This window comes from Mesocricetus auratus, unplaced genomic scaffold (assembly GCF_017639785.1).
Source record: "Mesocricetus auratus isolate SY011 unplaced genomic scaffold, BCM_Maur_2.0 Super-Scaffold_100004, whole genome shotgun sequence".
NCBI lineage: Eukaryota > Metazoa > Chordata > Mammalia > Rodentia > Cricetidae > Mesocricetus > Mesocricetus auratus.
The window spans coordinates 59,252,692-59,280,448 of NW_024429189.1; the positions used below are offsets into that span (position 1 = coordinate 59,252,692).

Here is a 27,757-nt window from a genome sequence, read left to right on the forward strand (position 1 = left end):
GGTAGCCAGACGCCCTCTTCAGGTGTCCATGGGCACTGTATACAGGTGGCACACAGACTTGTACACAGGCAATACACATAAATGTTTTATTTTTTGTGTGTGTGGGGGTGGGTGCACATGCCTGATGTCAGACAACTTGCTAGAGTTCTCTCCTTCCATTGTGTGGGTTCTGGGGATTAAACTTCAGTGGTCCCACTTGGTAGGAAACAACCTTTACCCTTTAAACTGCCTCTCTGGTCCCAAAATTTTACACAACTTTTTAATACTGTTCATTTAAGGAGGTGGCAAACAAAGGTATTCCATAGTAATATGCTACATACTTTTCTCTCTTACTTTTTAAAGTTTGAATCATCAACTTTGATTTATGAAGAGTGGTATGTGGTAATTCAATTTTAGTGATGGATAGATGAATATGTTAATATTATGAACACTTGGGCTGGAGAGATGGCTCAGAGGTTAAGAGCACTAACTGCTCTTCCAGAGGTCCTGAGTTCAATTCCCAGCAATCACATGGTGGCTCACAACCATCCATAATGAGATCTGGTGCCCTCTTCTGTTATGTGCAGACATACATGGAGGCAGGGTATTGCATTCATAATAAAGAAATAAATCTTTAAAAAAATATTATGAACACGGGCTTGAAAAAAGCAATTAAAAATAATTAACTTCTGTGCTGGCTTAGCGAATAAGAGCACTGACTGCTCTTCCAGAGAACCCAGGTTCAATTCCCAGCACCAACATGGCAGCTCACAACTGTCTGTAATTCCAGGATCCAACACCTCACAGACATACATGCAGGCAAAACCAGTGCACACAAAATAAAAATAAATTATATAAAAACTCATTTAACAGTACCTTTGGATAGTGTTAAAAACTTTTTTTTAAAGATTTATGTATGTATGTAGGTACCCGCCCCACAGACTTCAGAAGAAGGCATTGGATCCCCTAGAGCTGGAGTTACAGATGATTTATAAGCAGATATGTGGGTGCCAGAAACCAAAATTGGGTCCTCTGCAAGAGCAACAAGTACACTTAACTCTGAGCTGTTTCTCCAGTCCTGGTGGTAAAATTCTTGATGAATATGAAAACTTGCCAGGCATGGTGGTTCCTGCCTCTGATTCCAGTATGTGGGAGGCTGAAGCAGGAGGATTGCTATGAGCATGAGAACAGCCTGGGCTACATAGTGAGTTTCAGGCCAAAGTGGGTCACAGAGTGAGATTCTGTCTCAAAAAGCAGCAAAAAACCAAGAACAAATGAAAGCTTTGTTCTAGTAAAGTCGGGCTATCTTGTTCTCTACTGAGATTAATGTTTGCTGGATGTTACACATTATTCTAGATTCAAGGAGCACATTTGTGAGCCAGGAAAAAAAGCACCCAAGGGAGTTTGAACAGATTTATCTTTCAAACAATTTACTGTAGCAAATTATAGTTTCTATATTCCTGTGACTCAGCCCTAGGCCTTGAAGAAAGCAAATTCTGAAGTACATTTACTAGCAGTAGCTAATATTTAATGGATGATCTCCGTGTGTCACATTTTATCTTTTTTAACTCTTGTCAGAATTTTACCCATGAGGGAACTAAGATTATGCAACTTTCTCAGAGTCATATGACTTACAGAACCTGAATTTAAGTCCAATCTAGTAGCCAGGGTCTATGCTCTTATGGTCATCCTATATAAAGTAATGACTTAAAAAAAATTGAAGATTTAAAGTAGAGCCCTCTGCCCTCTTTGTATGTCTACCAGAGATAGGGAATATGAATGACAGGAATAGTTATATTTTAGGGAGTCGGTTAAAAATACAATGTTTGCACTCAGGGAAGCAGAGGCAGGTGGATCTTTGTGAGTTCGAGACCAGCCTGGTCTACAAGAGCTAGTTCCAGGACAAGCTCCAAAGCGACAGAGAAACCCTGTCTCGAAAAACAGAACAAAACAAAATACAGTGTTTTCCTTATGGGCAGCTGTGTGGTATGACAAGGGTGAGATAAAAATGGCAGTTGTGTATTTGTTTTGAGATAGACTCGTGTTATGTAACCCTGGGTGGCCTGAAACCCACTATGTAGATTAGGATGGCCTTGAACTTGTGGTAAACCTCCTGCCTTTGCCACCTCCATGCTGGAATTTATAGACTGACACTACCACACCAACTTTAAAATGGAGACATTGAGATGTTAATCTCATCATGATTGTTTCTTGGTGGTCAGTGTTAGAGAGGTTTGAGGTTTTAAATGATTCTTATATTCTTAGGTCTTGAGCTCAGAGATGTTACTCAGGTTGTTGTTTTTTTAAATTTTTAGATTTATTTATGTATGTGTGTTGCCTGCGTGTATGTGTGTTCCTCCTGTGTATATGGTGCCACAGAGGTCAGAAGATGGTGTTGGGTCCCCTGGAAGTGAACTTTGAGGTGGTTGTGAGCCACTTTGTGGGTGCTGGGAACAGAACTGGAGTCCTCTGCAAGAGCAGCAAGTGCTCTGAACTGAGCCACCTCTCCACCCCTTCTTTGGTTGTTACCAGTGCACTTAGCCTGCCTACCTAATGAACTTTGAAGATGTAAGTTTCTCCTTTTCGCCTTCACTTTTTCTGTTCTCTGTCTAGAACCTCCCACTCCACTCTGCCTTTATCTCAAGCCTGTGTTAACAGGCTTAGTCCACATCTCAGTTCATATGACAACTCCTTAAAGAAGCATTTTTCTAAGTTCCTATTACAATAGCTGGCTTGGTGCCTTTTACCTCATTTTCCTCAGTTTCATTAATAGGTTGTTTTGTTTGTGCCAGAATTCCTCACAGAAATGAAATAATATTAGTGCCTGGAACAAAGTAGGTCAGTTAGGCATGGTGTGGCAAACCTGCCGGTGCTTAGGTGGTAGAGGCATGAGGAGCAGGACCTCAAGGGTATTCTTGGCTGTTTAGCAGGTTTGAAGACAGTCTGGGCTACATGCCCCTTGTCTAAATAACAAAGCCAGGGTGGTGAGATGGTTCAGTGGGTCAAGATGCTTGCCACTAAGACTTAGGGCCCACATGGTGGAAGGAAAACCAACTCTCACATCTGATCTCCATATGCATGCTGTAATTGTGTACTTGTATACACATATACACTAAATAAACGGCTTTGTGAGTGTTTCTTTTTTCTTTAAAGCGGCACCAAAAGACAAGTAAATGGCAAAAAAAAAAATCTATTGAACAAAAGTGCTCTAAACTGACATATCTTCTGTATGGGATAAAATTAAACACAGATAGTGTATAACTGTGTGTCTGTTCTGTGTCCTTGGATGTGAACAGTATCTCAACAGATTAGCTCAGAAGTCTTCTGCTAAGAAAACTAGAAAATTCTTAGATTTATATTTGTGTTACTTGTGTAGACGTGCCAAGGCCCTCTGGTATGACCCCAGACTTCTGTCTGCGTGGGGCCTGTGTTCTCTTGTGCTGTTGGTACATAGCTACTTGTGTCAGGAATTTAAAAAACAACAACAGAAAATAGTAAAGAATAGTTTTACTGCCTTAAAAATTTTACTCAGCATTTCGCTATTTGTTCTTTTCTCATACTCTGGCAGCCATTTTACTGTCTTTGTAGTTTTCCTCTTCCAGAATGTCATGTATAATTAGAATCATTGTACCTTAATATTGTGTTCAGACTGATTTCTTTAACCTCACTGTAAGATTTAGGGTCATATAGATTTTTTGTTTATTTTTCAAGACAGTCTCATATAACCTAGGCTGGAACTGAACTTACTATGTAGCTAAAACTGACCTTCAAGGTGATGCGTCTGCCTCTACCCCTGAAGTGCTAAAGTTACAGGTGTTCAACATCACACTGGGCCTTGGGAACTTAGGTATTTTTGCATGGCCTGATAGCTAATTTATTTTCATTAATGAATGATACTTTATTTTATGAATATACAACATTTACTCACTTTGGGAAGAATTGTAGTCACTTCCAGTTTTTAGCGGTTAGGAACAAAGATGCTAATAAACATTTTCTAGACTATGTATGGACCTAGGTTTTACATCATTTGGGTAAATAAATTTGTTGCATCATATAGTAAAACTGTGTTTAGGTTTTGTAAGAAACTATCAAAGTGGCTATCCTGCTTTGCCACTTGATTCAACAATGAATGGGGTTTCCTGTTGTTCCACATTCTTGACTACACTTTTAACAGTGTCTTTCATTTATTTATTTTCTAACCATTCTAGTAGTAATGTAGTGCTCCTGCTTTTAAAAATATTTTGTTTTTCATGACATTTGATGTTTAAGAGTGATAGTTAAGAGCCGGGTGGTGGTGGCGCACGCCTTTAATCCCAGCACTCAGGAGGCAGAGACAGAACTCTGTGAGTTTGGGACCAGCCTGGTCTACAAGAGCTAGTTTCAGGAAGCCACAGAGAAACCCTGTCTCGAAAAACCAAAAAAAAAAAAAAAAAAAAAAAGTGATAGTTAAAAGAAAACTTTTAAAAATTAAATTTTCATTTTAAATTTAAGCAAAAATTACAAAACCAATCCCTTCTTGTTGGGATCTCGTGGTACTTTTGTCAAGGTAAGAAATCAACAGTATATTTTATTGTTTTGTTTTTTGAGACAGGGTCTCTACATAGCTCTGGCTAGTGTGGAATTTACTATGGAGACAAGGCTAGCATTGATCAAACTCATAGATCTGCTTGTCTATGCCTCCCTAGTGCTAGGTTTAAAGGTATGTGCCACTATGCCTTGCTATTTTTATTACTTTTATTTCAAGGGTATGGTTTTAATTATGTCAGCAGTTCTCAACATATGGGTCACAACATCTTTAGTGATTGAAGACCCTTTCATGTGGGCCACATATCAGATATCCTGCATATCAGGTATTTCCATTATGATTCATAATAGTAGCAAAATTAGTTATAGAGTAGCAATGGAATAATATTATGGTGGTGGTCACACAACATGAGGACCTATAAAGGGTGGAAGCATTAGGGAGGTTGAGAGTCACTGGTCCATGTGTTTGGGTACACATACCATAATGTGCAAGTGGAAGTCAGAGGACAACCTTCAGAGTTGGTTCTCTCTTTCTACCAGGATGATAAGATGACTGGGATTGAATTTGTGTCATCAGGTGTGGTGTCAGGTGCCTTCTACTGAGCCATCTCTCTGAATTTCAGCTGGGTGGTGGTAGTGCACCCCTTAATGCCAGCAATTGGGAGGCAAAGGTAGGTGAATCTATGAGTTCCAGGACAGCCAGGGCTACATAGAGAAGCTCTATCTTGAAAAATGAACAAAGAAGAAAATCCACTGAATTTCATTTGGATTTCAACAGATTTTCTATTCATTCCCTGGTTGTGTTTCAGGATCCAGTCCAAGGTAACACATTACATTTAGTAATCTTTCCTTGACTCCTCTGATCTTTGGCATTTTCTCAGTCTTCCCTTTCTCTTCAGGACCTTGATGATTTTAAGGAAACTTTTGTTTTGTTTTTCAAGACAGGGTTTCTCTGTGTAACAACTCTGGCTGTCCTGGAACTAGCTCTGTAGACCAAGGTGACCTGGAACTCACAGAGATCAACCAGTGCTGGAATTTAAAGGTGTGTTCCACCAGTGCCCGGCAAGAAAACTTTTTTAAAGTTTCTGTGTAAAATTCTACTTCCTCTGTGTTTGATATTTTTCTCATGACATTGTTACCAGTCAACTAACTGGAGTTCTTTTGGCCTGCTGGGTAGACGGCATGGGTAAGCAAGCAGAAACAGTTTTTGTATCTTTAGGTGTTTGACAGCAACAGAAGGCGGCGGCTTGTAGACAAGAGTACAATAGGTAGTACAGACTGGCCTTAGTTATTAGGACCCTTACTGTAAAGTTTACCAAGGTTTTAATAGCAAAAAAAAAAAATCTGATAGAAACAGAAACATTCCTAGTTAGGGTTGCATCTTCAGGGTTAGAGAAACAGCTGTTGATTATTGTATAGTTTCTTCAAGATGTGTTCTTTCCTGGGGCTAGCATAGGAGTAGTAGTCACCTACCTGTTTGATAGGGTTTTTGTCTGTTTGTTTGTTTGTTTGTTTGGTTTTTTGAGACAGGGTTTCTCTGTATTGCTTTGGAGGCTGTCCTGGAACTTGCTCTGTAGACCAGGCTGGGCTCGAACTCACAGAGATCCTAGCACTCAGGGCAGAGGCAGGAGGATCTCTGAGTTGAGGCCAACCTGGTCTACACAGCACGTTCTAGGATAGCCAGTATTACCCAGAGAAACCCTGTCTTGAGAAAGGTTATTATGATTCATTTGCCATCAAATCTATACCAAATATGTATAACCATATTAAAAGAATTGGGTTTAATGCTCTGAATGCAACTCTAGACCAAGGAGGCAGAGCAGGCAGATTTCTGTGAGCTCAAGGCTAGCATGGTCTATATAGTGAGTCTCAGGATAGCCAGGGCTGTGTAGAGACTCTGCTTGAAAACAAACAAAATTATTACTTACTTGTATGGGTGATTTGCCTGAATGTGTGTCTGTGTACCATGTGAGTATATGATAACCGTGGAGGACAGAAGGTGATGAGCTGCCATGTGGGTGCTGGGAACTAGACCTGGGTCCTGTGCAAGGGCAAATGCTTTTAACTGCTGAGCCATTTCACCAGTCCCTTTCCTGCCTCTTCTATGCTGAACTTCCAGAATAGCCTCTCCTTATTTTTTTTTTTAACTACAGATAAATATGCCTCTAGACAGACACATTGTTTGGCCTTCTGTTGCTGTACCGTATATTAAGTAATTAATGCCCCCCACTGTGGATTGTTAGATTCATCTATGTAGCTACTAATATCTATTTTCTGGCTGTAGAATATCTTCAGTGAGTATGCCATGGCTTTTTAATGATTGTCTCCTGTTAGTAAACGCTTAAAGTATAATTCCTGTACCATAAACTTATTTTGTGACTTTTAACATTCACAAAACATGTTAACTGTTACTGTCTAATTCTAAAATGTTTCTATCACTCCACCAGAAAAAAAAAATCTGTACCTAAGCAGTCACTTCTCATTCCCTAGCAATCAGTTTATAACACTTCATAACAGTTGAATCTGCCCCTGCCCCTTTGCCCCTGCCTCCTGAGTGCTGCGATTAAAGGCGTGTACCACTATTATTTCTTTTTATGATTGTACGATACTCTATGGATATACCACATTTGTTTGCCATATTTATTAGTTGATGGGTATTTGTCAATTTTGAGGCTATTCTAAATCCTGTTAGCATTTACGTATGTCATTTTGTGTTATCTTTTCAATTCTATTGGAAATGGGTTGCTAATATTTAATGTTTTCCTTAAGCGTATACAGCAGTTTACATGCCTATCAATGACATGCAAAAATTTTAGGCCTATTTATTCTTTCTTTTTAAAGGTTTTTAATAATCTGTTGGTGTGTATGTCGGTCAGAGTACAACTTGTAGGAACCAGTTCTTTCCTTTCCCTCTACCTTGTGGGTACTGGAGATTGAACTCAGGTCATCAGACATGACAGCACGCGCTTTTACTCATTGAGCTATGTCATTGCCCTTCAGACCCTCGTTTTCTTTTTTTAAAATTTTTATTTAAATTAGAAACAATCTTATTTTGCATATCAATCCCAGTTTCCTCTCCCTCCTATCTTCCATATCCCCAACAACCCTCCCCATCCCATCCCCCATCTACTCCCCAGGGAAGGTGAGGCCTTCCATGAGGGATCATTAAAATCTGTCAAGTCATTTGGGACAGGGCCTAGGCCCTCCCCTGTGTCTCTAGGCTAAGAGAGTATCCCTCCATGGGAAATGGGCTTCTGATGTTTGTTTGTGCACTAGGGATACATCCTGGTTTCACTCCCATGAACTGCCCAATGCTCCTAGCTGACACCCACGTTCAGGGGGCCTGGTTTGATCCTATGTTGGTTCCCCAGCTGTCAGACTGGGGTCTATGAGTTCCTTCTTGCTCAGGTCAGCTGTTTCTGGGTTTTCCCAGCATGATCTTGACCCCTTTGTTCATCACTCCTCCCTCTCTGAAACTGGATTCCAGGAGTTTGGCTCAGTGCTTGGCTGTGGATCTCTGCTTCTGCTTCCATCAGCTACTGGGTGAAGACTCTAGGATGGCATTTAAAGTGGTCATCATTCTCATTATAGGGGACGAGCACTTGGTAGCCTCTCCACTATTGCTTAGGGTCCTAGTTGGGGCAAGACCCTGTTTTTCTTAATGCTTTTAGTATTTGCTTGTAGCATGGGGCATATTTTTATGTTTCTTAAATTTTATTAATAGTTTCTTTTTGTCTTCTAGAGAATTACACTTTGGAAAATAAAGATTTTGTTTTGTTTTGAGACAGGGTTTCTCTATGTAGCTTTAGAATCTGTCCTGGAACTTGCCCTGTAGACCAGACTGGCCTGGACCTCAACAGAGATCTGTCTGCCTCTGCCTCCCAAGAGCTGGGATTAAAGTTGTACATCACCCAGCCAAAAATAAAGATGTTTAATGTGACTTGCTATATGAAGATGTTATTTTGAAATTATATTTAATCAATAGAAAAGCCCATCTGAATATTGAAAAACCAGATTGGAGGCTGAGATTAAGAACACTTCTTGCTCCTTGAGGACCAGAATGCATATTGTGTGACAAGACTTTCCCTGGGGATACTTATACACATGCCTATTCACCCCAGCTAATGAGCCCATGACAGACCAAAGTATGGGCAATACCAAAGTTCAACTTGGTAAACCAGTGAATTTTACTGGGGTTACTTACAGGAATATGGGTGAGGGGTTCCTTACAGGAGAAGAATGACTGAAAGACAGCTGCATCATCAAAGCCCACCCAGTACAGATGACAACTCTTAAAAATTACATGGTTGGAAAGTATCCTTTCCCAATGACTGTTGGTCTAAACCTCTTCAAGGCAGCTTGGCTGGTCTTATAGTCTTACTTACAGTTTGACTTGCCTGAGAGTGATTCTCAACAAACTTTTCTTATTGTCTTGGGGAGAGAGAGACCTAGTCAATCTGGTCAGTTTTAGGGACTTCCCTCAACTGTTTTGAGTTGTGTTAAGAAAGTTCCTTGGGAGATGCAATGTTTCTATTGTGAGGAAATTACTACACAACAGTTCAGTTTCAGTCACCCACATCAAGTGGCTCATGGTTGCCTATATGTAACTGCAGCTTGATGGGATCTGGTATCCTCTAATGGCCTCTCTGGGCACTTGCATGCATGTTCACATATGCAGCACAGATACACACAAATACTTACACATAATTAAAAATAATAATTATTTATAAAGAAAAGAAAACTCTGACTAATATATTTAAAGGATATATTTTTGGTTTGTTCTAACTGTACTGTTTTGTTGATCCATATAGGTTGTTGATACTCAGATACAATTTGAAAGAGTAGTTTTCTGGGCTGGAGAGATGGTTCAGAGGTAAAGAGCAGTGACTGCTTTTCCAGAAGTCCTGAGTTCAATTCCCAGCAACCACATGGTGACTTACAACCATCTATAATGATATTTGGTGATCTATTCTGGCATGTAAGCATACATGCCAGAATACTTTATATATAATAAATAAATAAATCTTTAAAAAAAAAAAGAAAGAGTAGTTTTCATTGGTATTTTCTTTTGAAGTTGTCATAAAATAACATCTATGGCTGGGTGGTGTTGACCCACGCCTTTAATCGCAGCACTTGGGAGGCAGAGGCAGTTGAATCTCTTGAGTTTGAGGTCAAACTGGTCTAGAGATGGGGTTCTAGGACAGTCAGGGCTACACAGAAACACTGCCCCCAAAAAAATGATTTTTAAAAAGAGCATATTATAAATCATTAACAATTGCACAGAGAACTGGCTTCATTTCTTGGGTATAACACCAGATATAAATAGGAAGTTAGGAGTAGTAACCCATTTACATTTGAACTCTCAAAATTGATTCAAAATAGTTCATATAGCTACATTGGAAAATTATAACACTTTTACTTGTAAGATTAATACATACTTAACATATTGCATGAATGATCTGTTGGGTTTTTATTTTGTTTTTAATTTTTGGTTTTTCAAGATAGGGTTTCTCTGTTTATCCATGGCAGTCTTGGAACTCACTCTGTAATCCAGGCAGGCCTCAAATTCACAGAGATCTGCCTGCCCCTGCCTCTCAAGTGCTGGAATATAGGCGTGCACCACTCACTGCCAGACTCATCTGTTTTTTGTTCTTGTTGTTGTTCTGGGTATAGAACCCAGGAAGTCAGACATGATGAGCAAGAGCTCTGCCATTGAGCCACAACCCCAGCTTTTCATCTTAGTTGTATTAACTCAAACTAGGCTCAAAAGACAAGATACTATATAATAGTATTTATATATCACTGTTGGAAAGCCAAAGTTTGATTGGTAGTTGCCTAGGAGTGAGGAAGGAAAGGCCTTAACCATAAAGATCACAAGGGGAATTTTTGAACTGTTGGTGCTCTTGCTTGTGGTAATGGATATGTAGCTTTCTGTTTTTCAGAACTGTATGTTACATGAAATTTACTGTAGATTATATTCTTGTAATATTTTTATGATTTTTTTTTGTTTTTTGTTTTTGTTTTTGTTTTTCGAGACAGGGTTTCTCTGTGGTTTTGGAGGCTGTCCTGGAACTCACTCTTGTAGACCAGGCTAGTCTCGAACTCACAGAGATTCGCCTGCCTCTGCCTCCCGAGTGCTGCGATTAAAGGCTAACGCCCGGCTATTTTTATGATATTTTACTGTATCTTATTTTTCAGTAAGCCTGACTTAAATAAAAGATCTTAATCTCAGGGTATAGTCTCTCAGCCTTTCTGGGCACCAGTCATGAATGTGGTGCATATAAACTCACACAGATATACACACATACACATAAATAGTAAAAATAAACCTTTTTAAGACTCTGCTGAGAAAGACTAATCTACAGAGCCTTAGAACAATGTCTTGATTACTTAATTCAGGAATGTCAGTAAATGTAGAAACTTCTTGACTGTTTAGTCAGTTTCTCTTCAATTTTCTTAAAACCTTCAGATTAAGGGTAACCTGAGTCTACTCTCAGTCTTCATGCTTTTCCTCTGAATCTAAATTTCTATCTGAATCCCTGTTCACATTAGAGATGTTAGTGTATAGGTAAACATTGTAGACATTGATTCTCACACTAATTTGATAGCTTTGTAGGGTAGTTTTTTGTTTTGTTTTGTTTTAATTATATTGTGGGCCTGGTGTGCAAGTCTGTAATCCAGCTATTGGAGACTGAACCAGTAGGATTACAAATTCAAGACCTGCCTAGACTACACAAAGAATTCATGGGACACCTGAGCGGTTTAGTGAAACATTGTTTCAAAATATGAAGTTAAATTTTTAAGAAGGTAAGGGACAGAACTCCAACGAGTGGTCTTGCCTAACATAAGACCCTTTGTTCAATCCCTAGTTCTGCAAAATTAAAATAATTTAATGTTGGAATGTCTTTTTCTCATTCAGTGTAAAGAATTGATATGCAATGGTAATCTTTGAAGATCTCAAAGACCGTGTATTTACTCCCTGAGAGTTTATTTTAATTGTGTGCATTGAGGGTAGGGTGCACGTGCCATGGTATTGTGTGGAGGTCAGAGGTTTTGTAGACCTCTTTCTTTCCATCTCTATGTGGCTTCCAGAGATTGAACTCAGGTTGCTAGGTTTGTTCAGTAAATATCCTTAGCTGTTGAACCATCACTCCAGCTTAGTCCCTCACATATTAATGCAGTTTCCCTACAAACTTATCAAGAACTTCCTTTTAAATTAGATGACTTTATATCCCAATTGTATTTATATGCAATATTCCTTTGCTTACATAGACTTGTAGTGAATTCTTGGTGAATTTTTGAAAGGCCATCTTTTATTCACAAAAGGGGGAAAGTTATTTTACCTTTTTTTTGCCTCCTGTTAGCCTTTCTACCTATCTGATCTCATTAATTACCTAGGAGCCTTCCCTTTGCTGCTAAGGAAGTCTGTGAAAGGGCAAGAGGAAGCATTGAAAGCTGCTGCAATTTCCGTGTCTTTGTGCTGAGTTTGAAGAATTGCTAGTTCTAAGAGAGAAATGGGATTTTAATGGAAAAAGCAGCTTCCATAATACATCTGAATATTTATTCTAATGGTTTGACTATTGCCTGCAGTAATTTTTTAACACCCTTCAATTGAAAACTAGTCATCCATCTCCTAGTAATACAAAAACTAGACATTTTTCTGTATTACTATCAAACCAGAGAGCAACTTACAAGTTGTTACATGATTTACATGCTGCTTTGGAAAACCTTTGAGATGGAGGTAGCATCCTGGAACTGCAGGCCTCTTTGTGAAGGACGCTGGGGCCCCTTTAAGCATTCTGTGGGCGTGCAGAGGGGCATTGAGGGTGGGGCAGGCACTCTGACAGCGGTGCTTCTGTCCCCGCCCCCGGAGGAGGCGGTTCCCAGCAGCTGACTTGCCAATGCGGCTGCCTCCTGTCTGCTACCGGGTATTCCTGCTGATCGGCGGACGTTAGGGCCCCCGACCTCTCCCTGCTAGAGTAGCGTAAGTGTCAGACTACCAAAAGGGGGCAAGCATCCTATGCTGGGCCGGAAGTCCTGATGGACAGTTCAGGGGACTTAACCTGCCTTTCAGAGTCTTAAGTCCGGGAAGGAGCGAAAACAATGCTGCCTGCAGTGTGCTAAAGCAGGGACAAGAGCTCTACTTCTGGGTGGTGCCAGCAGTCCTAGAGTGTTTGTTTGGATGTGTTGTATTTAAGTCGTACTCATGACCTGACTTTTCCCAGCCTAGCTCCTACTTGGGGTAAAGAGAGGATTGATTTTTACCAGAGTTTAACCTGGTGGAGTAGAATGAATGGGTGGAGCTGAATCTAGTGCTATGGGCCTTGGGTTCTTGGGATTTAGAGACCTGGCTAGCCTCCCGCATGAGGCTTTAGGTTTTCAGTCTCCTTGGTAGTGCTGAGCAGTAATTCTCAAAGTTGACCTAATTCTCAGCGGCTTTAGCTTTCCATCTCCCCAGAGGCCTGTGTTGGTGTCCAGTACCCCCTTTGGAAACATTGACAGTAATCATCTATTAGGGAGAGTCAAGCTAACCCTCTTTCCTGCTGATAGAATAGCACAATGTAAATGATATAGCTCTTTACCTGTCTCAGTTTCTGAGGGAATATGTGGGAGGTCATGATCCCAGAACAAGGAAAGCAACCGTGGCTGAAGTTTGGTGAGATAGCTTACTAGAGAAGCAGTTCAAATTTCTACCTGCAACAATGCAGAGAACACAGTCAATACTTGTTCTTGTTAATGGAGACATCTGGAGGCAGTGAAGGTGTGTGTTTGTTAGAAGGAAAGTGTCATCATTTTTGTTACTTCCACATAGATGAGATTCTTTTGGACCTTAGACAGGTAATGATCTTAAATATTCTATGACAGTTGTATATCTTCCTCTTTTTTTAGTCCAGTTGCTCTTCCTAGATGTGGTTTGAGTAAAGATATCTAAATACATATATTCGTTATTTTGTTTTATAATTACTATGACATCATTGCATGTCAGTGATCATTTATGATTTTTTAAAAATTTTTAGACCATTTATGTATTTGGAGTTGTGAGCATGTAGATGTCACAGTCTATATGTAGATACAGAGTTTACAGGAGTTGGTTCTTTCCTTACATCATGTGGATCCCAGGTATTGAACTCAGGTCATTAGGTTTGACAAATACTTTTACACACTGAACCATCTTGCTGGTCTGGTTTATGTTTGTTTGAGATTGGTGACACTGGTGTGATACCCAGGCTGACCCCCAAACCTTTGGAATCAAGTTATCCTCTTGTCTTAACCTTCCAAATAGCTGGAACTACAGATATGAAGGTTAGAGGTTGTGCTTTGAGTGGGCAGAATTCCTCAAGCTTCTCAGACCCATACTGTGATTATGCAGTAGCATTTTCTTAGTCATAGTGAGAGTCCAGGAATGGTCATTGAATTCAGAGCTCTTGTATTGTGATAGTGAAGAGCTTTGTAGGTCAAGAGCTTGGAAATTTGCCATAGAAGAGTTGAACTGCCAACAATTCTTTCCAAGTAAAATGCAAAACCAAACTGTTTACCAGCTTTCTGGTTATTCTAGACTGACCACGTTTGAACATTTGGGTAGTTGGGAAAGAGTAGTAGATACACTGTAAAGTAGGAGACAAGTTCTAAGCTCAGCTCTCTTTGCCTTATTTTTAGGTGGTTGAGTAGTAGGAATACTAGATTGCTGAGGTCTGTGTTTTATGATCAGATTTTTATGCTCATTCACACACATACACACAAACATATATATTAGAAAATTTGGCCAGTTGTGGTGGCGCACGCTGGTAGGATTTGCTGAAGGAGGCAGAGAGGCAGGAGGATCACGAGTTTGAGGCCAGCCTGGGCTACACATTTTTTCCAAAAAAAAAGAAAAGAAAAAAGAAAATTTGTTATTTAAACACTAAGCTGAGAGGCTGGAGAGATGGCTCAGCAGTTAAGAGCACTGACTATTCTTCCAGAGGTCCTGAGTTCAATTCCCGGCAACCACATGGTGGCTCACAACCACCTTGAATGAGATCTGGTGCTCTCTACTGGCATGCAGGCAGAAGGCTGTATACACAATAAATAAATAAAATATTTAAAAAAACACTAAACTGAAAATGGGAATGTTTGAGATTTAGTCTAAATTCTGCTTTTATGTATAATTGTAAACATTTCTTAATTTCAGGTCAAAAAATAAGCAATTATGTGTAAACCTTTACTAGTAACAATACAGACTGTGTCATAGTTGAGGTCTTCAGAGATATTAGATATATCAATATTAAAGATGAATAATTCTTTGGTAGAACAAAATTCTTTTCATTAACCTCTGCCTCAGTTACAGGCAGTGGTAAAATTTCTTGAGAACATTGAACCACTTGAAATCTCTGAATATTTTTATAGAGATTAGACCATGAGTCACAATATCATGTATCTTTCAGAAGATTTTTGTTAGCATTTAAAACAAAACAGTTACTTAATAAACATCTTTGTGTTTTTTTGTATATAAAATCCAGAGTTACAGTTTTAGCCACTTAAATAAATTTAAGTGTTCCTATCTTTTTCTAATTTTTCTTTTGAGACAGGGTTTCTTTGTGTAGCTTTGTAGACCATGTTGACCTTGAACTCACATAGATCCACCTGCTTCTGCCTCCTAAGTGCTGGGATTAAAGGCATGTGCCATTTGAATGTGTTCCTCACCTGTCCCCCTTGAAGATCATTTCTGTAGTCTAAAACCAGACTCATACTTCTAGCTTCTCTTTCACTCCTCCAAAAACAAATAACTCAAAACTCTCATGTTTTTCTCTCATTGGTACCATTTTTTACCCTAACTCTTAGATACTAGAGCCTCCTTCTCTGCATTAGACTTTTCCCTCAGCTCTCACCTCCTTTAGCTGCAAAGACTTGCTGATTCTTTCTCTTTAATATAACTCCCTTCAGTGTCCATGCCCACTCTTTCCATTCCTGTTGATAAGATCTTTAGTCCTGCCTCCTGGAGGAATACTGTAATCATTTCCTATCACAACTCTACTTTCATCATGTATGGTGATACAGTCTATAATTTGGAGGTATAGAGACAAAACCATGTCTCAAACGGAAAACAAACCACTCCCAAAATGAAACCTCTACTTTCCTATTTGTTAGTATCTTTTTTTTTTTTTTGATTTTTACGAGACAGGGTTTCTCTGTATTGTTTTGGAGGCTGTCGGTCCAGCCCGGCCTCGAACTCACAGCGATCCGCCTGTCTCTGCCTCCAGAGTGCTGGGATTAAAGGCGTGTGCCACCACCACCCGGCCTTTGTTAGTATCTTTTAAAGTAGACTTTAAAAAAAAATATCGTTTCCCTCCATGCTCTGACCTTAATCTTTTTGATTTTACTCTTAGAAGGTCTCTGCAAATGTGTTAGTACTTTTCTGTCTGCCTTTAATGTTTCCTAAATATTGAATTATTTTTTTTCCACGTGTTCCTCCTCTTTTTTGAGCCAGAATCTTTGTAGCCAATGCTGGCCTCAAACTACTCATAATCTTCTTTTTGCCTCAGTTTCCCAAATGTTGAAATCGCAGGTGTTTACTACAGTACATTCCCTGCTAATACTCATAAATTTTTTTTTTAACATTCATCATTGAGTTCAAATACCATGAGGTTGTAATTGAGAATTTCCCACTCTGAATTCTTGTAAGATGTATTTGCCCTTGTTTATGGCACTTTCCACATTATGGTGTATTATATTTTATATTATAGCTGTTTGTTTATATATGTTACTTGGGCTATTCTAAACTTAAGGACATCATGGTTTATCCTCTCAAGACTTTTGTTAGTAAACTTCATTACTTTTTATGTAGCTATCACCGCAATTTAAGAACATTTCCATTCTTTCAAAAGAGGCCAAGGGATATAACTTAGTAGTAGAGTGCTTGCCTAATATATTCAACCAACACTCCCCCCTCATATCCCCAAGAAAACCAAAAAAATACTTTGAGAATTTCTTTTATCTTCAAAAGCAACTTTTACACCCTTTCCTCCAATACTTTCAAATATTCAAGTTCAAGGCATTTACTAATCTTACTTTTAAAAAAAGTGTTTTGGACATTTTATAAAACTGGAATCATACTTTATAAAGTTTTGTGATTTAGCATAATATTGTCAAGGTTCATCCATGCTATAAGCTTTATATTTTGTTTCCTTGTATTCCTAATATTTCACCGTATTCCTAATATTTCACCGTATTAGTTCACCATATTTATTTATCTGTTTATCAGTTGATATATATTTAGGTTTTTATTTCTGGTTATTTTTATTTGGTCTTAATTTGTGCTATATATTGTAAAACATTTCATTTCTCTAAGGAGAGATTATCCAGACCTTTAACCTGTGACCTTTTGTGAAACTGTGAGGCTTTGTTCTGTAAGTATTCCAATTATACAGATTGTGTTTCTTCATTACTTTCTGAATAAATTCTGAATGTCAGAGCATGGTCTTCCTTATGATAATTGTTAATTAATATTTGCACAAGAGGACAAACTATGACTTTCCTGTAGTCTCGTTAATGGCAAATAAATAAAGCTAGATGTGGTGGCACACACCTATAACCCCAGAAAATGAGAAGCTGAATCAGAAAAATTGTGAATTTGGAGGCTAATTGAACTATCTAGTGAGAATGTCTAAAAAGGGGGTATGGTTTTATTTATTTGACCAGCGCACCACTAAAAGTAAAGAAAGTAGCTGAGTAGTGGTGTTGCACACCTTTGATCCCAGAACTTGGGAGGCAGAGGCAGACGCATCTCTGAGTTCAAGGAAAGCCTAGTCTCTAGAGCTAGTTCCAGGACAGCCAAAACTACATAAAGAAACCCTGTCTTGAAAGACAAAAACAGAAGAAAGAAAAGAAAATGACTATAAAACTATTAAGGGGTCTATGTATTATGTGACGTACACTTTGTTTTTCAGATGTTCACTTTGATTTATTGATTAAATTATCACAAGCAATTTTGTAAAACTAAATTTACTTTGAGTGTTTGAATTCTGCAAAATTTTAAATTAAAGTCAAAATTTAGAATGAAATAAATGCTTTCAAATTGTGAGTGGCAGATGATAACAAATTTTATTTTTGAGCCCTTGAACTAGATGCTAAGTATCTGAACTCCAGGAGTTTTATGTAAACTAACTCATACAATCCACACAATCATGGTAAAGTATCATTATTTTTACTTCTGTACATATGTTACCAACTTAGCATGTTACCTAAGAAACTTATCCCTGACCTCTTTTCAGGTCTGCAGTGGTTTTGAAAATAGAATAGTTTTTAAAATTTAGATTCCAAGATAAAGTAGAAGATCATAAAAATATTCTCAAGATCAAAAGCTGAAATTTGATGAATTTTGGGGATGAGAGAGAGAGAGAATGAGAATGTGTGTGTGTGTGTTTTAGCTAATGTTTATTGATTGTGTGCTGGGTAGCACTGTACATGGTGAACTGTAGAATTTCTTCATTTTGTTGTTGTTGGAACTAGAGGGTTGTTCCTTTTTGTTTGTTAAAATAGGATCTGTAGTCTCAAACTTACAGTTTTCCTGCTTCTGCCTCCTGAGTCCTGGGAGTGTAGGGATGCAATACCACCCAAGCTCTGCCTGTCTGCTAAATGGCTAATTTAACCTTGGTCTTCTCACTATGCACTCATCCTCAGTGTTGGCATTTCCTTTCCTTGTTTTAGTTACATATGTCTTTGACACTCCTAATTTTGAATCTCTAGCTCATGTGTCTCTTTGGTACTCGAAGCTTGAATCCCCAACTGCTGCCTACATCTACACTGCTCTACCATACATCTTAACTCGGCTTCTCTAAAATTCCCATTTTCATCCTTTAACTGGAACTCAGTAAAGGAATGTTGGGGTACTTAGAACATGACTTTTCCCATAGGTCCAGGCTACCATCATCCTTCGTTTAAACTCTTCATGACTTTCTGACTCCTTTACTTCTCTTTTTACTGTTTTTCAAGTCATTCTTTGCATTTATATTATTTGGTCCTTGTTTTGTTTTTGAGAGATTCATGTATTCCAGACTGACCTGCAACTGTCTGTGTAGTTGAGGGTGACCTTGGTTTCCTGTTCCTCCTGAATTACAGTTGTACCACTACACTGGGATTTTGCAGTGTAAGGATTGACCCCAAGATTTTGTGTGTACTGTTAAAGCTCTCTAGCATCCAAGTCTTGTCTCCAGCCCCTCTTTGAAAATACAAGTTTGACTGGGGCTGTAGCTCAATGGACCTAGAATGCATGAGACCAGAAATTTTCCTGGCATTGCCATCAGTCATCAGTCATTTAATCAATCAATAAATTGAAAAACAAGCCACTGACCGAGAAAAAGAAACATACAAATTTGTTAACAAATGTAATCCTTACTGTTCTAAGTACTTACTGTTCTAAGTACTGTCTGAAGTGTTTAATGTTTACTCAGAAGGACATTCAAGGTCTACCCTTGATTACTTCACAGCCCCCCTCTACATTCTTTTACTTTCATTGTTGAATTTACACTTGTCTTAGTTAGGGTTTAATACTATTGTTATGAAGAGACATCATGGCCATGGCAACTCCTATAAAAGAAACATTTAATTATGGTGGCTTGCTTATAGTTCAGAGGTTTAGTCCATCATGGCAGGGAGCACGGCAGCGTTCAGGCAGAACGTGGTGCTGGAGCTGAGAGTGCTACATCTCTGCAGGCAACAGGAAATCAACTGACTGACTGAGTGGTATCCTGAGTATATGAAACTTCAAAGCCTGCCCCCACAGTGATACACTTCCTGTAACAAGGCCATACCCACTCCAACAAAGCCATACCTCCTAATAGTGCTACTCCCTGAGATTATGGGATTATGGGGGCCAATTACATTCAAACTACCACAACATGTAGGCCTTGCTAAATAAATACAAGAAGTTAGAATTGATGCTACACAAGTTTCTAAATATTTATTTCCATGTTTGCTTATCTCTTAAAGTAGTTTGTAGGCAAACACATGACTCTGAACTATTCTTTGTTTTCAGGGCTAAAAAGGACACAGTACTCAAACATACTAGACAAGTACTCCAATATTGAGCTATACCCAACCTTTGAATCATAGTTTGACTAGCATATATAAATATTGCAAACAAAATGGTGAGTGAGATAGCAGCTCACAGACTCGATGTGATAACCTTTATTTAGATGAGCATAATAGGAATTTGTTACAGAGAATATGATTGAACCAGGGCATAGTAGTGCACACCTTTAATTCTAGCACTTGGGAAACAGAGGCAGGAGGACTTCTGTAAGTTTGAGTTCAGTCTGTTCTACATCCAAGTTCAGCATGATTTATGAGACCCTGTCTCAAAAGAAGAAAACCTGATACAGATTTAAGCTGGGTGTGGTGATGCATTCCTTTAATCCAAAATATTACCCTAGTTCACTGTTGCTGAATTTGAGTTTCTACAAATTCTCTGCAAAATACTTCTGTTTTCCCCAGACATGGAGATTTGGGGAAGAATTCTTAAATATAGCTCTGCTTATTCTAGTCAACTATTATGACCTGGTCTTTGTTTTTAAGCACTTTTTTCTGGAGTGTTTCCTTCTGTTTGATGGGAAGGAATAAAGTGTAAAGAAAAAAGACTTTGAGTGTAGTCCCATTGTGTACCAGTTTTGTTGTTTAGGTTATCTTTGTGAACCTAGCATGTGGGGAGGGAGGTTTCCCTCGCATAGTTGATGTAAACACAGGTGGATTAATACGGTATAAGGACTTTGAGAGGCTGCAGAGGTGTCTCAGTAGTTAAAAGCTTAGTAAGATTGCTGATTGTGGTATTTTCACAGAATGAAGTGCCATGTGAGTGTTGAGTTATATTCTCAAAAACATGAAAATATTTGCATTTGCAAAAAAGACCTTTCCTGGGCATAGTGGCATGTACCTAAAATGTTAGCATTTGAGAGGTAGAGGCTTAATGATCAGGATTTTAAGATTATCCTTCGCTACATAGTGAGTTCAGGGGCAACCTAGGCCAAAAACAAAGCACAGAAGATTAAAAAAGGAATATCCTTGTCTTTTTTATGTGATTTGTATACTGTGCTCATTTTAATTGCTAACTGGTAGTAAATTTTCATTTTAATGCTTTTAATGTATTTTGTATTGTAAATGGTAAAGTTTCTTCAGTAACATATTTTCACAATCAGCAAGAAAAGTAAGTGTTCCTAACGGAAAGCATAAAGTTGTTAAACGTATACTGACTATAAGCCTTGCTAAAAATTGAATAACTATGAGGCCAGAGAGATGTTTCAAGGATACGGCTCTTCCAGAGGACCTGATTTCAGGCCATCACCCATGTCAGGCAGTTTACAACTGTCTGTAACTCCAACTCTAGGGAATCTGACACCTTCTTCTGATCTCCACAGAGACACACACATCCCCAACACAGACACATAAATAAAAGTAAATATTTTTTAAATGGTTTAAGCTATACACTTCTAGTCCTAGCACTTGTGAGATGGAAGGCAACTGAATCTTTGTGAGTTCTAGGCCAGCCTGTCTATGTAAGCAAGCTCTGTGCTAGCCAGGGTTATATAATGAGACTGTCTTAAAAACAGCAGCAAAAAAGGTTTAAATATATAGAATATTTACAAGGGAACAAATAATTTATGGATTTAATCCTTTACTAGGTTGTATAAGCATGGGTTAGATTTGTATTTAACAGGACTAGGTAAAAAGCTAGGTAGTATTGAGATTTATCTGTAATGATACTGCTCCCTTTCTTTCTTTTCCTCCCTCTTTCCTTCCTAGAAGTCTCAGTCTAGTATAATCTGACTTCAGACTCACTCTATAACCTAAGCTGGTCTTTATCTTTCAGTAATTCTCCTGCTTCAGCATCATGGGTGCTAGAATTACAGGTTTGAGCCACTATATCCAGGTTCTATTCTAGTCTGTTGTTTTGTATTATTTTAAGACAAGGTTTCATTTCTCAGCTTCCTGAGGGCTAGGATTACAAGTGTGTATCACCATGCCTGGCTCATGTAAATACTTTCTATAAGAAAATTTAAGAGCCGGGTGGTAGTGCATGCCTTTAATCCCAGTACTCAGGAGACAGAGGCAGGTGATCTCTTGAGTTCAAGGCCAGCCTGGTCTAATAGAGCGGAGTTCCAGGGCAGCCAGGGCTACATAGAGAAACCCTGTCTTGAAAAACCAAAAGAGAGATAGAGAGAGAGAGAGAGAGAGAGAGAGAGAGAGAGAGAGAGAGAGAGAGAGAGAGAGTCTATAGACTCTGAAGGTTGGATACATAAGTATATGAAACCAATAATATACAAATTAACAGTAAGGAATATACATTTCTGAAAGGCATACAGGGAAAATGATTGAAATTTTTATAGCATTCTAAGTTATAGAAATGAATAGAGTCTTGGCATTTTTAGGGAAGAGAGGATGTATGTATAGTAAATAATGCTTGATTGGTTACACAAGTAGAGTCCGATAAACTGTTCTCTGAAAAATAGATGACATCTGCAACAATATGTGTGTGACCCAAGTATGGAGTACTATTCTCATCTATGAGAAAATCCAGTATCCTGTTTTAGACAGATGGGAACCTCCAAAGGTGAACAAATTCCTCTTTTGTTAATGTAGGCTTCCTCTGTGTGTGGAGATTTCTTTTATAAAAAGATGTAGCTTTTCAGAGCTATTATGTGTCTGAACTTTTTTTTTTTGTAACCAAATAGAAATATGCCAAAGAAGTTGATATAGGGGTGTGATATTTTGGTCTCCTATATTCTATTAATGGCTATGTATAGCTCCTTCTTTCTTTCCTCTGTCCCTCCCTCCCACTCTCCCTCCTTCTCTCCATCCTTCCTTCAAATTCTTGGTTATATTTCTCACTTGAAAAAAATAATGTTTTTTTTGTTGTTGTTATTGTTTTGTTTTTTTGAGACATGTCTCAAGTAACCCAGGGTGCTCTCAAACTCACCAAATTTAGCTGAGGCTGATCTTCAACTATTGGTCTTATTTTTTCTCATTAAGAAAATGTCTGTGCTGGTCAGTGGTGGTGCATTCCTTTAATCCTAGCACTCAGGAGGCAAGGCAGGTGGATCTCTGAGTTCCAGGTCCCAGCTCACTCTATAGCTTGAGTTCCAAGACAGCCAGGGCTACACAGAGAAATCCTGTCTCAAAACAAAACAAAAACAAACACAAAAAATGTTTTGTTAGCCAGATGTAGTGGCACGTGCTTTTTTTTTTTTTTTTTTTTTGGTTTTTCGAGACAGGGTTTCTCTGTGGCTTTGGAGGCTGTCCTGGAACTCGCTCTGTAGACCAGGCTGGAGTGGCACATGCTTTTAATTCTAGCTAGCAGGAGGTAGAAGCAGGTAGATTTTTGAATTTGAGGATGGCCACACATAGTTCATCCTGTCTTGAACCCCCCCCCAAAAAAAGAAGAAGAAAGTGTTCTATTAATAGAATTAAGTAGTAGACATCTGATCAAAGAATTTTTAACTCTTATTTATAAATGCATGATAATAACCCAAGAAGAATTGTTTTTGTTATAAGAGACTACTTAGCTATTCTAGTTAACAAGTATCTACTATCTACTTTTATCTGACTAGGAACTACTTTTAACTCCAAGAAAAAACCAGAAGCACAATGGGAGATGATAGTGAGTGGTTGAAACTACCTGTTGATCAGAAATGTGAACACAAGGTAAGACTTCTAGAACTTAAATTTTATTGTCATTAACTTGTTTTGTTAGCAGTTATACTATTATTACCTTACTTAGAATGTAAAACATTGGTGACATTTTATGTCATTAGAAATAGGAGTCTCCTACCTAAGTGTAGTGGTGTACACCTGTAATCCCAGTACTTGGGAAGTGGAGGCAGGGGAATCAGGGGTTCAAGGCCATTTGGCTGGTAACAGCAAATTCTTACCTAGCCTTGGCTACATGACCCTATCTCAAAAAACAAAACAAAAACACCAGGGAAATGGTTCAGTAAGTAAGAACACTTGCTGTTTCAGCCTGAAGACCTAAGTTCTAAACCCAAAATCTATGTAAATGGCTGGGTGCCATAGTTTGAATTTGTAATCCTAGCACCTGATGGTTAGGAGGGAGATGTAGAGATACAAATCTTCCAGAAGCTCAAAAGCCGGCTAGCCTGGAGTATGCAGTGCAAAAAACGAAAGAGACTTGTAACATCTAGTTTTCCCCACCAGCCGTCTGGGCCTTGCCAAGCTGTCTGAACCTCCCAAATAACACACAAGACACTATGTTAATTATGAAGCTGTTGGCTGTTTGCTTTGTTTCTTATCGGCTAGGTTTGACTTGATTAGTAACCCATAATTGCTCATATATATTTTACAAGAACTTATCTTTGCTAGGATGCACTCCCCTTACGTCCATTCCTCCCGGGAGTCACATGATGACCAGCCTCTTCACTACATTTCCCAGAATCCTCCTAGACTCCTAGTCCCACCTATCTTGCTTCCCTATTGGCCAACAGTGCTTTATTGACGTATACGCAGGACTCTCCCATCAGAGACTCTGCTTCAAAAAAAGGGTAGGGGCTGGAGAGATGGCTCAGAGGTTAAGTAGAACACTGACTGTTCTTGCAGAGGTCCTGAGTTCAATTCTCAGCAACCACATGGTGTCTTACAACCATCTGCAATGAAATCTGGTGCCTTCTTCTGGCCTGTAGGCATACATACATGCAGGCATAACACTGTATGCATAATAAATAAATAAATCTTTAAAAAAAAAAACAGGGTAGCAGGAGATAAACTACTCTGAAAATTGTTTTGTGATCTCTACACATACACCCTGGCACATGTGTACCCTTATTTGCACAGGCACCCCATGTACCACATATGTATGCACACCCCATAAACACAAAATAAGGTGTCTCTAGCTTGATAAAAACATTTTTCATTTAATCCCAGCACTTGGGAGGCAGAGGCGTTTGGGTCTAAGTTCAAGACCTACAGAGTAAGTTCCAGAGCAAACAGGGCTACACAGAGAAGCCCTGTATCTTTAAAAAGTGAAAAATTATGCCAGGCAGTTGTGAGGCACACCTTGAATCCTAGCACTTGGGAGGCAGAGGCAGAGGCAGGCAGATCTCTGAGTTCTTAGAGTGAGTTTTAGGATGGCCTTAGAAGGAAAAAAACATGTGGCAAGTTGGGTAGCTTTTTCATTCGCATATTTTTTTTTTTTTTTTTTTTTTTTTTTTTTGGTTTTTCGAGACAGGGTTTCCCTGTGGCTTTGGAGGCTGTCCTGGAACTCGCTCGGTAGACCAGGCTGGCCTCGAACTCACAGAGATCCGCCTGCCTCTGCCTCCCGAGTGCTGGGATTAAAGGCGTGGCGTGCGCCACCAACGCCCAGCCGCATATTGTATTTTTATGAAAACCAATTTTTGCATTTGCAGTCTGGTTTGGCCCTGGATGTTTAGCATTTTTTAGATTCTCTGGTATATATAATATATATTCCAGTATCTGTATTGTCTGGGGCTAGTTATATTTTTCAATTATTTCACTTTCTCTTACTATACTTGTAGTTTCTTTTATTTATATTTAAATTTATTTATTATTTTAGAGACAAAATTAGACTATGTAAGCTGAGACAGTCTTCCTGCCTCATTTTGCTGAATGCTGGAATTATAGGTATGATTTGCCATGTCTGTCCGTTTTTAAAACAAATGTCTACCAATTAGTAGAAAATTCCATTGCCTTCCTTATAAATTTCTACTTAAAATGCACAGGTTAGCTATTTTCCCTTTTCTTTCTTTCCTTTTTTATTTTTTTGAGACACAGTTTCTCTACATAGCCCTGTTTGTCCTGGATCTCGCTATGTATGCCAGGCTGTCCTTGAACTCCCCTGCCTTTGTCTCCTGAGTGCAGGGACTAAAGGCATGTACTACTATACCTGGCTATTTTACTTTTTTAATAGTTTTTGTTTGTTTCTCAGCATTGTTTTAGAGGCTGTCCTGGAACTTGCTCGGTAGACCAGGCTGGCCTTGAACTCACTGAGACCCACCTGCCTCTGCCTTCCGAGTGCTGGAATTAAAGGCATGCACTACCAAAATCCGGCTTAATAGTTGTTTTAATTAAAGTTTAGGATTTCAGTTTTGATTTTAGATGCCTAAAAGCAGAGTTGGAGAGATGGCTTGGTGGTTAGGAGAGCTTGCTGCTTCAGCAGAAGTCCTGAGTTTGGTTCTTAGCACCCATATCAGGTGGCTCTCAGTCACTTGTAACTCCATCTTCAAGGAATCTGATGCCTCCATCAAGGAATCTTATGGCCTCCATGACACCTGCTCATGACACGACTCAAGACAGACAGACAGATGTGTACTTATATACTCCAGACAGACAGATAGACATACACACACACACAAATAATAAAAATAAAGATCTTTAAAAAAGATCTTGTAATAGGTTAAGCAATTTTCTGTCCTTGGAAAAGTTCTTTTCTGGGGGCTGGACTGATGACTCCACAGTTAAGAACACTGACTGCTCTTCCAGGGGTCCTGAGTTCAGTTCCTACAACCACATGATGGCTCACAATCATCCATAGTGGGATCTGATGCCCTCTTCGGGCATGAAGTTGTACCTTCAGAAGACAGCACTCATATACAAAATAAATAAATCTTTAAAAAGAAAAGTTCTTTTCTATGAGCATATCATCTGCTACAAAATACATTTAAGCAAATATATAGAACTTCTGTTTTCCAATCATATATTGTACCATTTCTGTCTCTGATGTAACGTAGTATTGAGGAAAAACACCTAATTGTTTCTTAGTGTCTAAACTACAAAATTGGTTGTCCCACAATCTAACTTTTGCTTATGCTCTCCCAAATCATTTCGGTTATTGCCCTAAGAATGAGCAGAATCTTTCTTTCCCTTCTTTTTTTCCCTCAAGGCAGGGTTTCTCTGTATTGTTTTGGAGGCTGTCCTGGAACTCACTCTGTAGACCAGGCTGGCCTTGAACTCACAGAGATCCACCGGCTTCTCCCTCCCAAGTGCTGGGATTAAAGGCGTGCGGCACCAACGCCCGGCCTTTCTTTCCCTTCTTAAAATAAGCCTCAGGTAGCCTAAACTGGCCTCCTACCCTGCATGTAGTTGAAAATGACCTTGAATTTTTGATCCTCCTTGCTTGGATTAGAGGAATGCTTTATTGCTCCTGGTTTTATGTGGTGCTGGGTATTGAATCCAGGGCTTTGTGCGTGCCAGGCAAGCACTGTACCAACTGAACTATATTCCTGGCCCTCTCTTTTTTTCTTTAGAAAAGTAGGAATAACGCTTATATAAGCCTAGGATTTGAAAAGTGGTGGCAAGAACGGAATGTGGTGACGTACACCTTTAACCTTAGCAGAGGCAGATGGATCTCTGTGAGTTCTAGGCTAGCCTTGTCTATGTAGTGAGATCCAGGCCATCCATAGTTAAATGATAAGGCTCTGCCTCAAAAATAAAATGAAATTGAAGGAAGAAAAGAGAAAGAAAGAAAAGGTGGTAGCAAGTTTTTGAGTTCAAAGATAGCCTTGACTGTGTAGGGAAACCTTGTCTAAAAATTTTTCTTTTTAAATCTGTTTTTTGGTTTTTTTAAGACAGGGTTTCTCTGTGTATAGGGATAGAGGCTGTCTTAGACCTCTCTGTGTAGACCAGGCTGGCCTGGAACTCCAAAATCCACCTGCCTCTGCTTCCTAAATGCTGAGATTAGAGGCAGGCGCCACCATCACCCAGCCTTGGGTAAACTTTTTAATGCCAAAACAAAATGAGGCTTTTATTCTATACATTTTCATATTGCCATGTCCCTTCTTCTTTTAAAACTTAACACTGTTAAGCTTATTTGTGTGATTGTGTGTTTTTTGTAGGGGACTCTAGCACTTGAGAGAACAACCTAAAGGAGAATTTATTTTTCAAAGGAATCATTGGGCAGAGATCATGGCAGTAGGAACATATAGTACAGGAACTTCTCACCTTATAACAGTTAGAAACCAGAAAATGAGACTATACAAACAGACCATGGCAAGGCATAGCACTCACAGAATAACCCTTCAGTGACATTTCTTCCAGTTAGGCCTTACCTCCCAAAATAGCTATTTTAAATGGGGTCCCAGTATTCAACACATAAGCCTGTGAGAGACCTTTATGTTAGTAATAATACTTGGATATAAATTGAGAAACAATTTTAATGACTTGAGAGTTGTATTTTACATTATGCACCCCACCACCAGAAAAAGTTTCTTTGTGTAACAGCCCTGGTTGTCTTGGAACTCACTCTGTAGACCAAGCTGGC

At 39.0% G+C, this 27,757-nt stretch overlaps 1 protein-coding gene across 5 annotated transcripts in view; it reads left to right on the forward strand.

Moving 5' to 3' along the window:
* Ckap5 (cytoskeleton associated protein 5) overlaps window positions 1–27,757 on the forward strand; it is a 94,478-nt gene that overhangs the window by 1,433 nt on the left and 65,288 nt on the right. For 3 of the 5 annotated variants that reach the window (XM_040745823.1, XM_040745827.1, XM_040745825.1), the window contains exon 2: window positions 23,079–23,172. In XM_040745823.1, coding sequence (XP_040601757.1) covers window positions 23,116–23,172 — 57 coding nt within the window. In that variant the 5' untranslated portion in view covers window positions 23,079–23,115. Of the gene's footprint in view, window positions 1–5,494; window positions 5,546–12,396; window positions 12,488–23,078; window positions 23,173–27,757 lie in introns of those variants that run through there. The other 2 variants (XM_040745824.1, XM_040745826.1) reach the window with 2 other exon arrangements.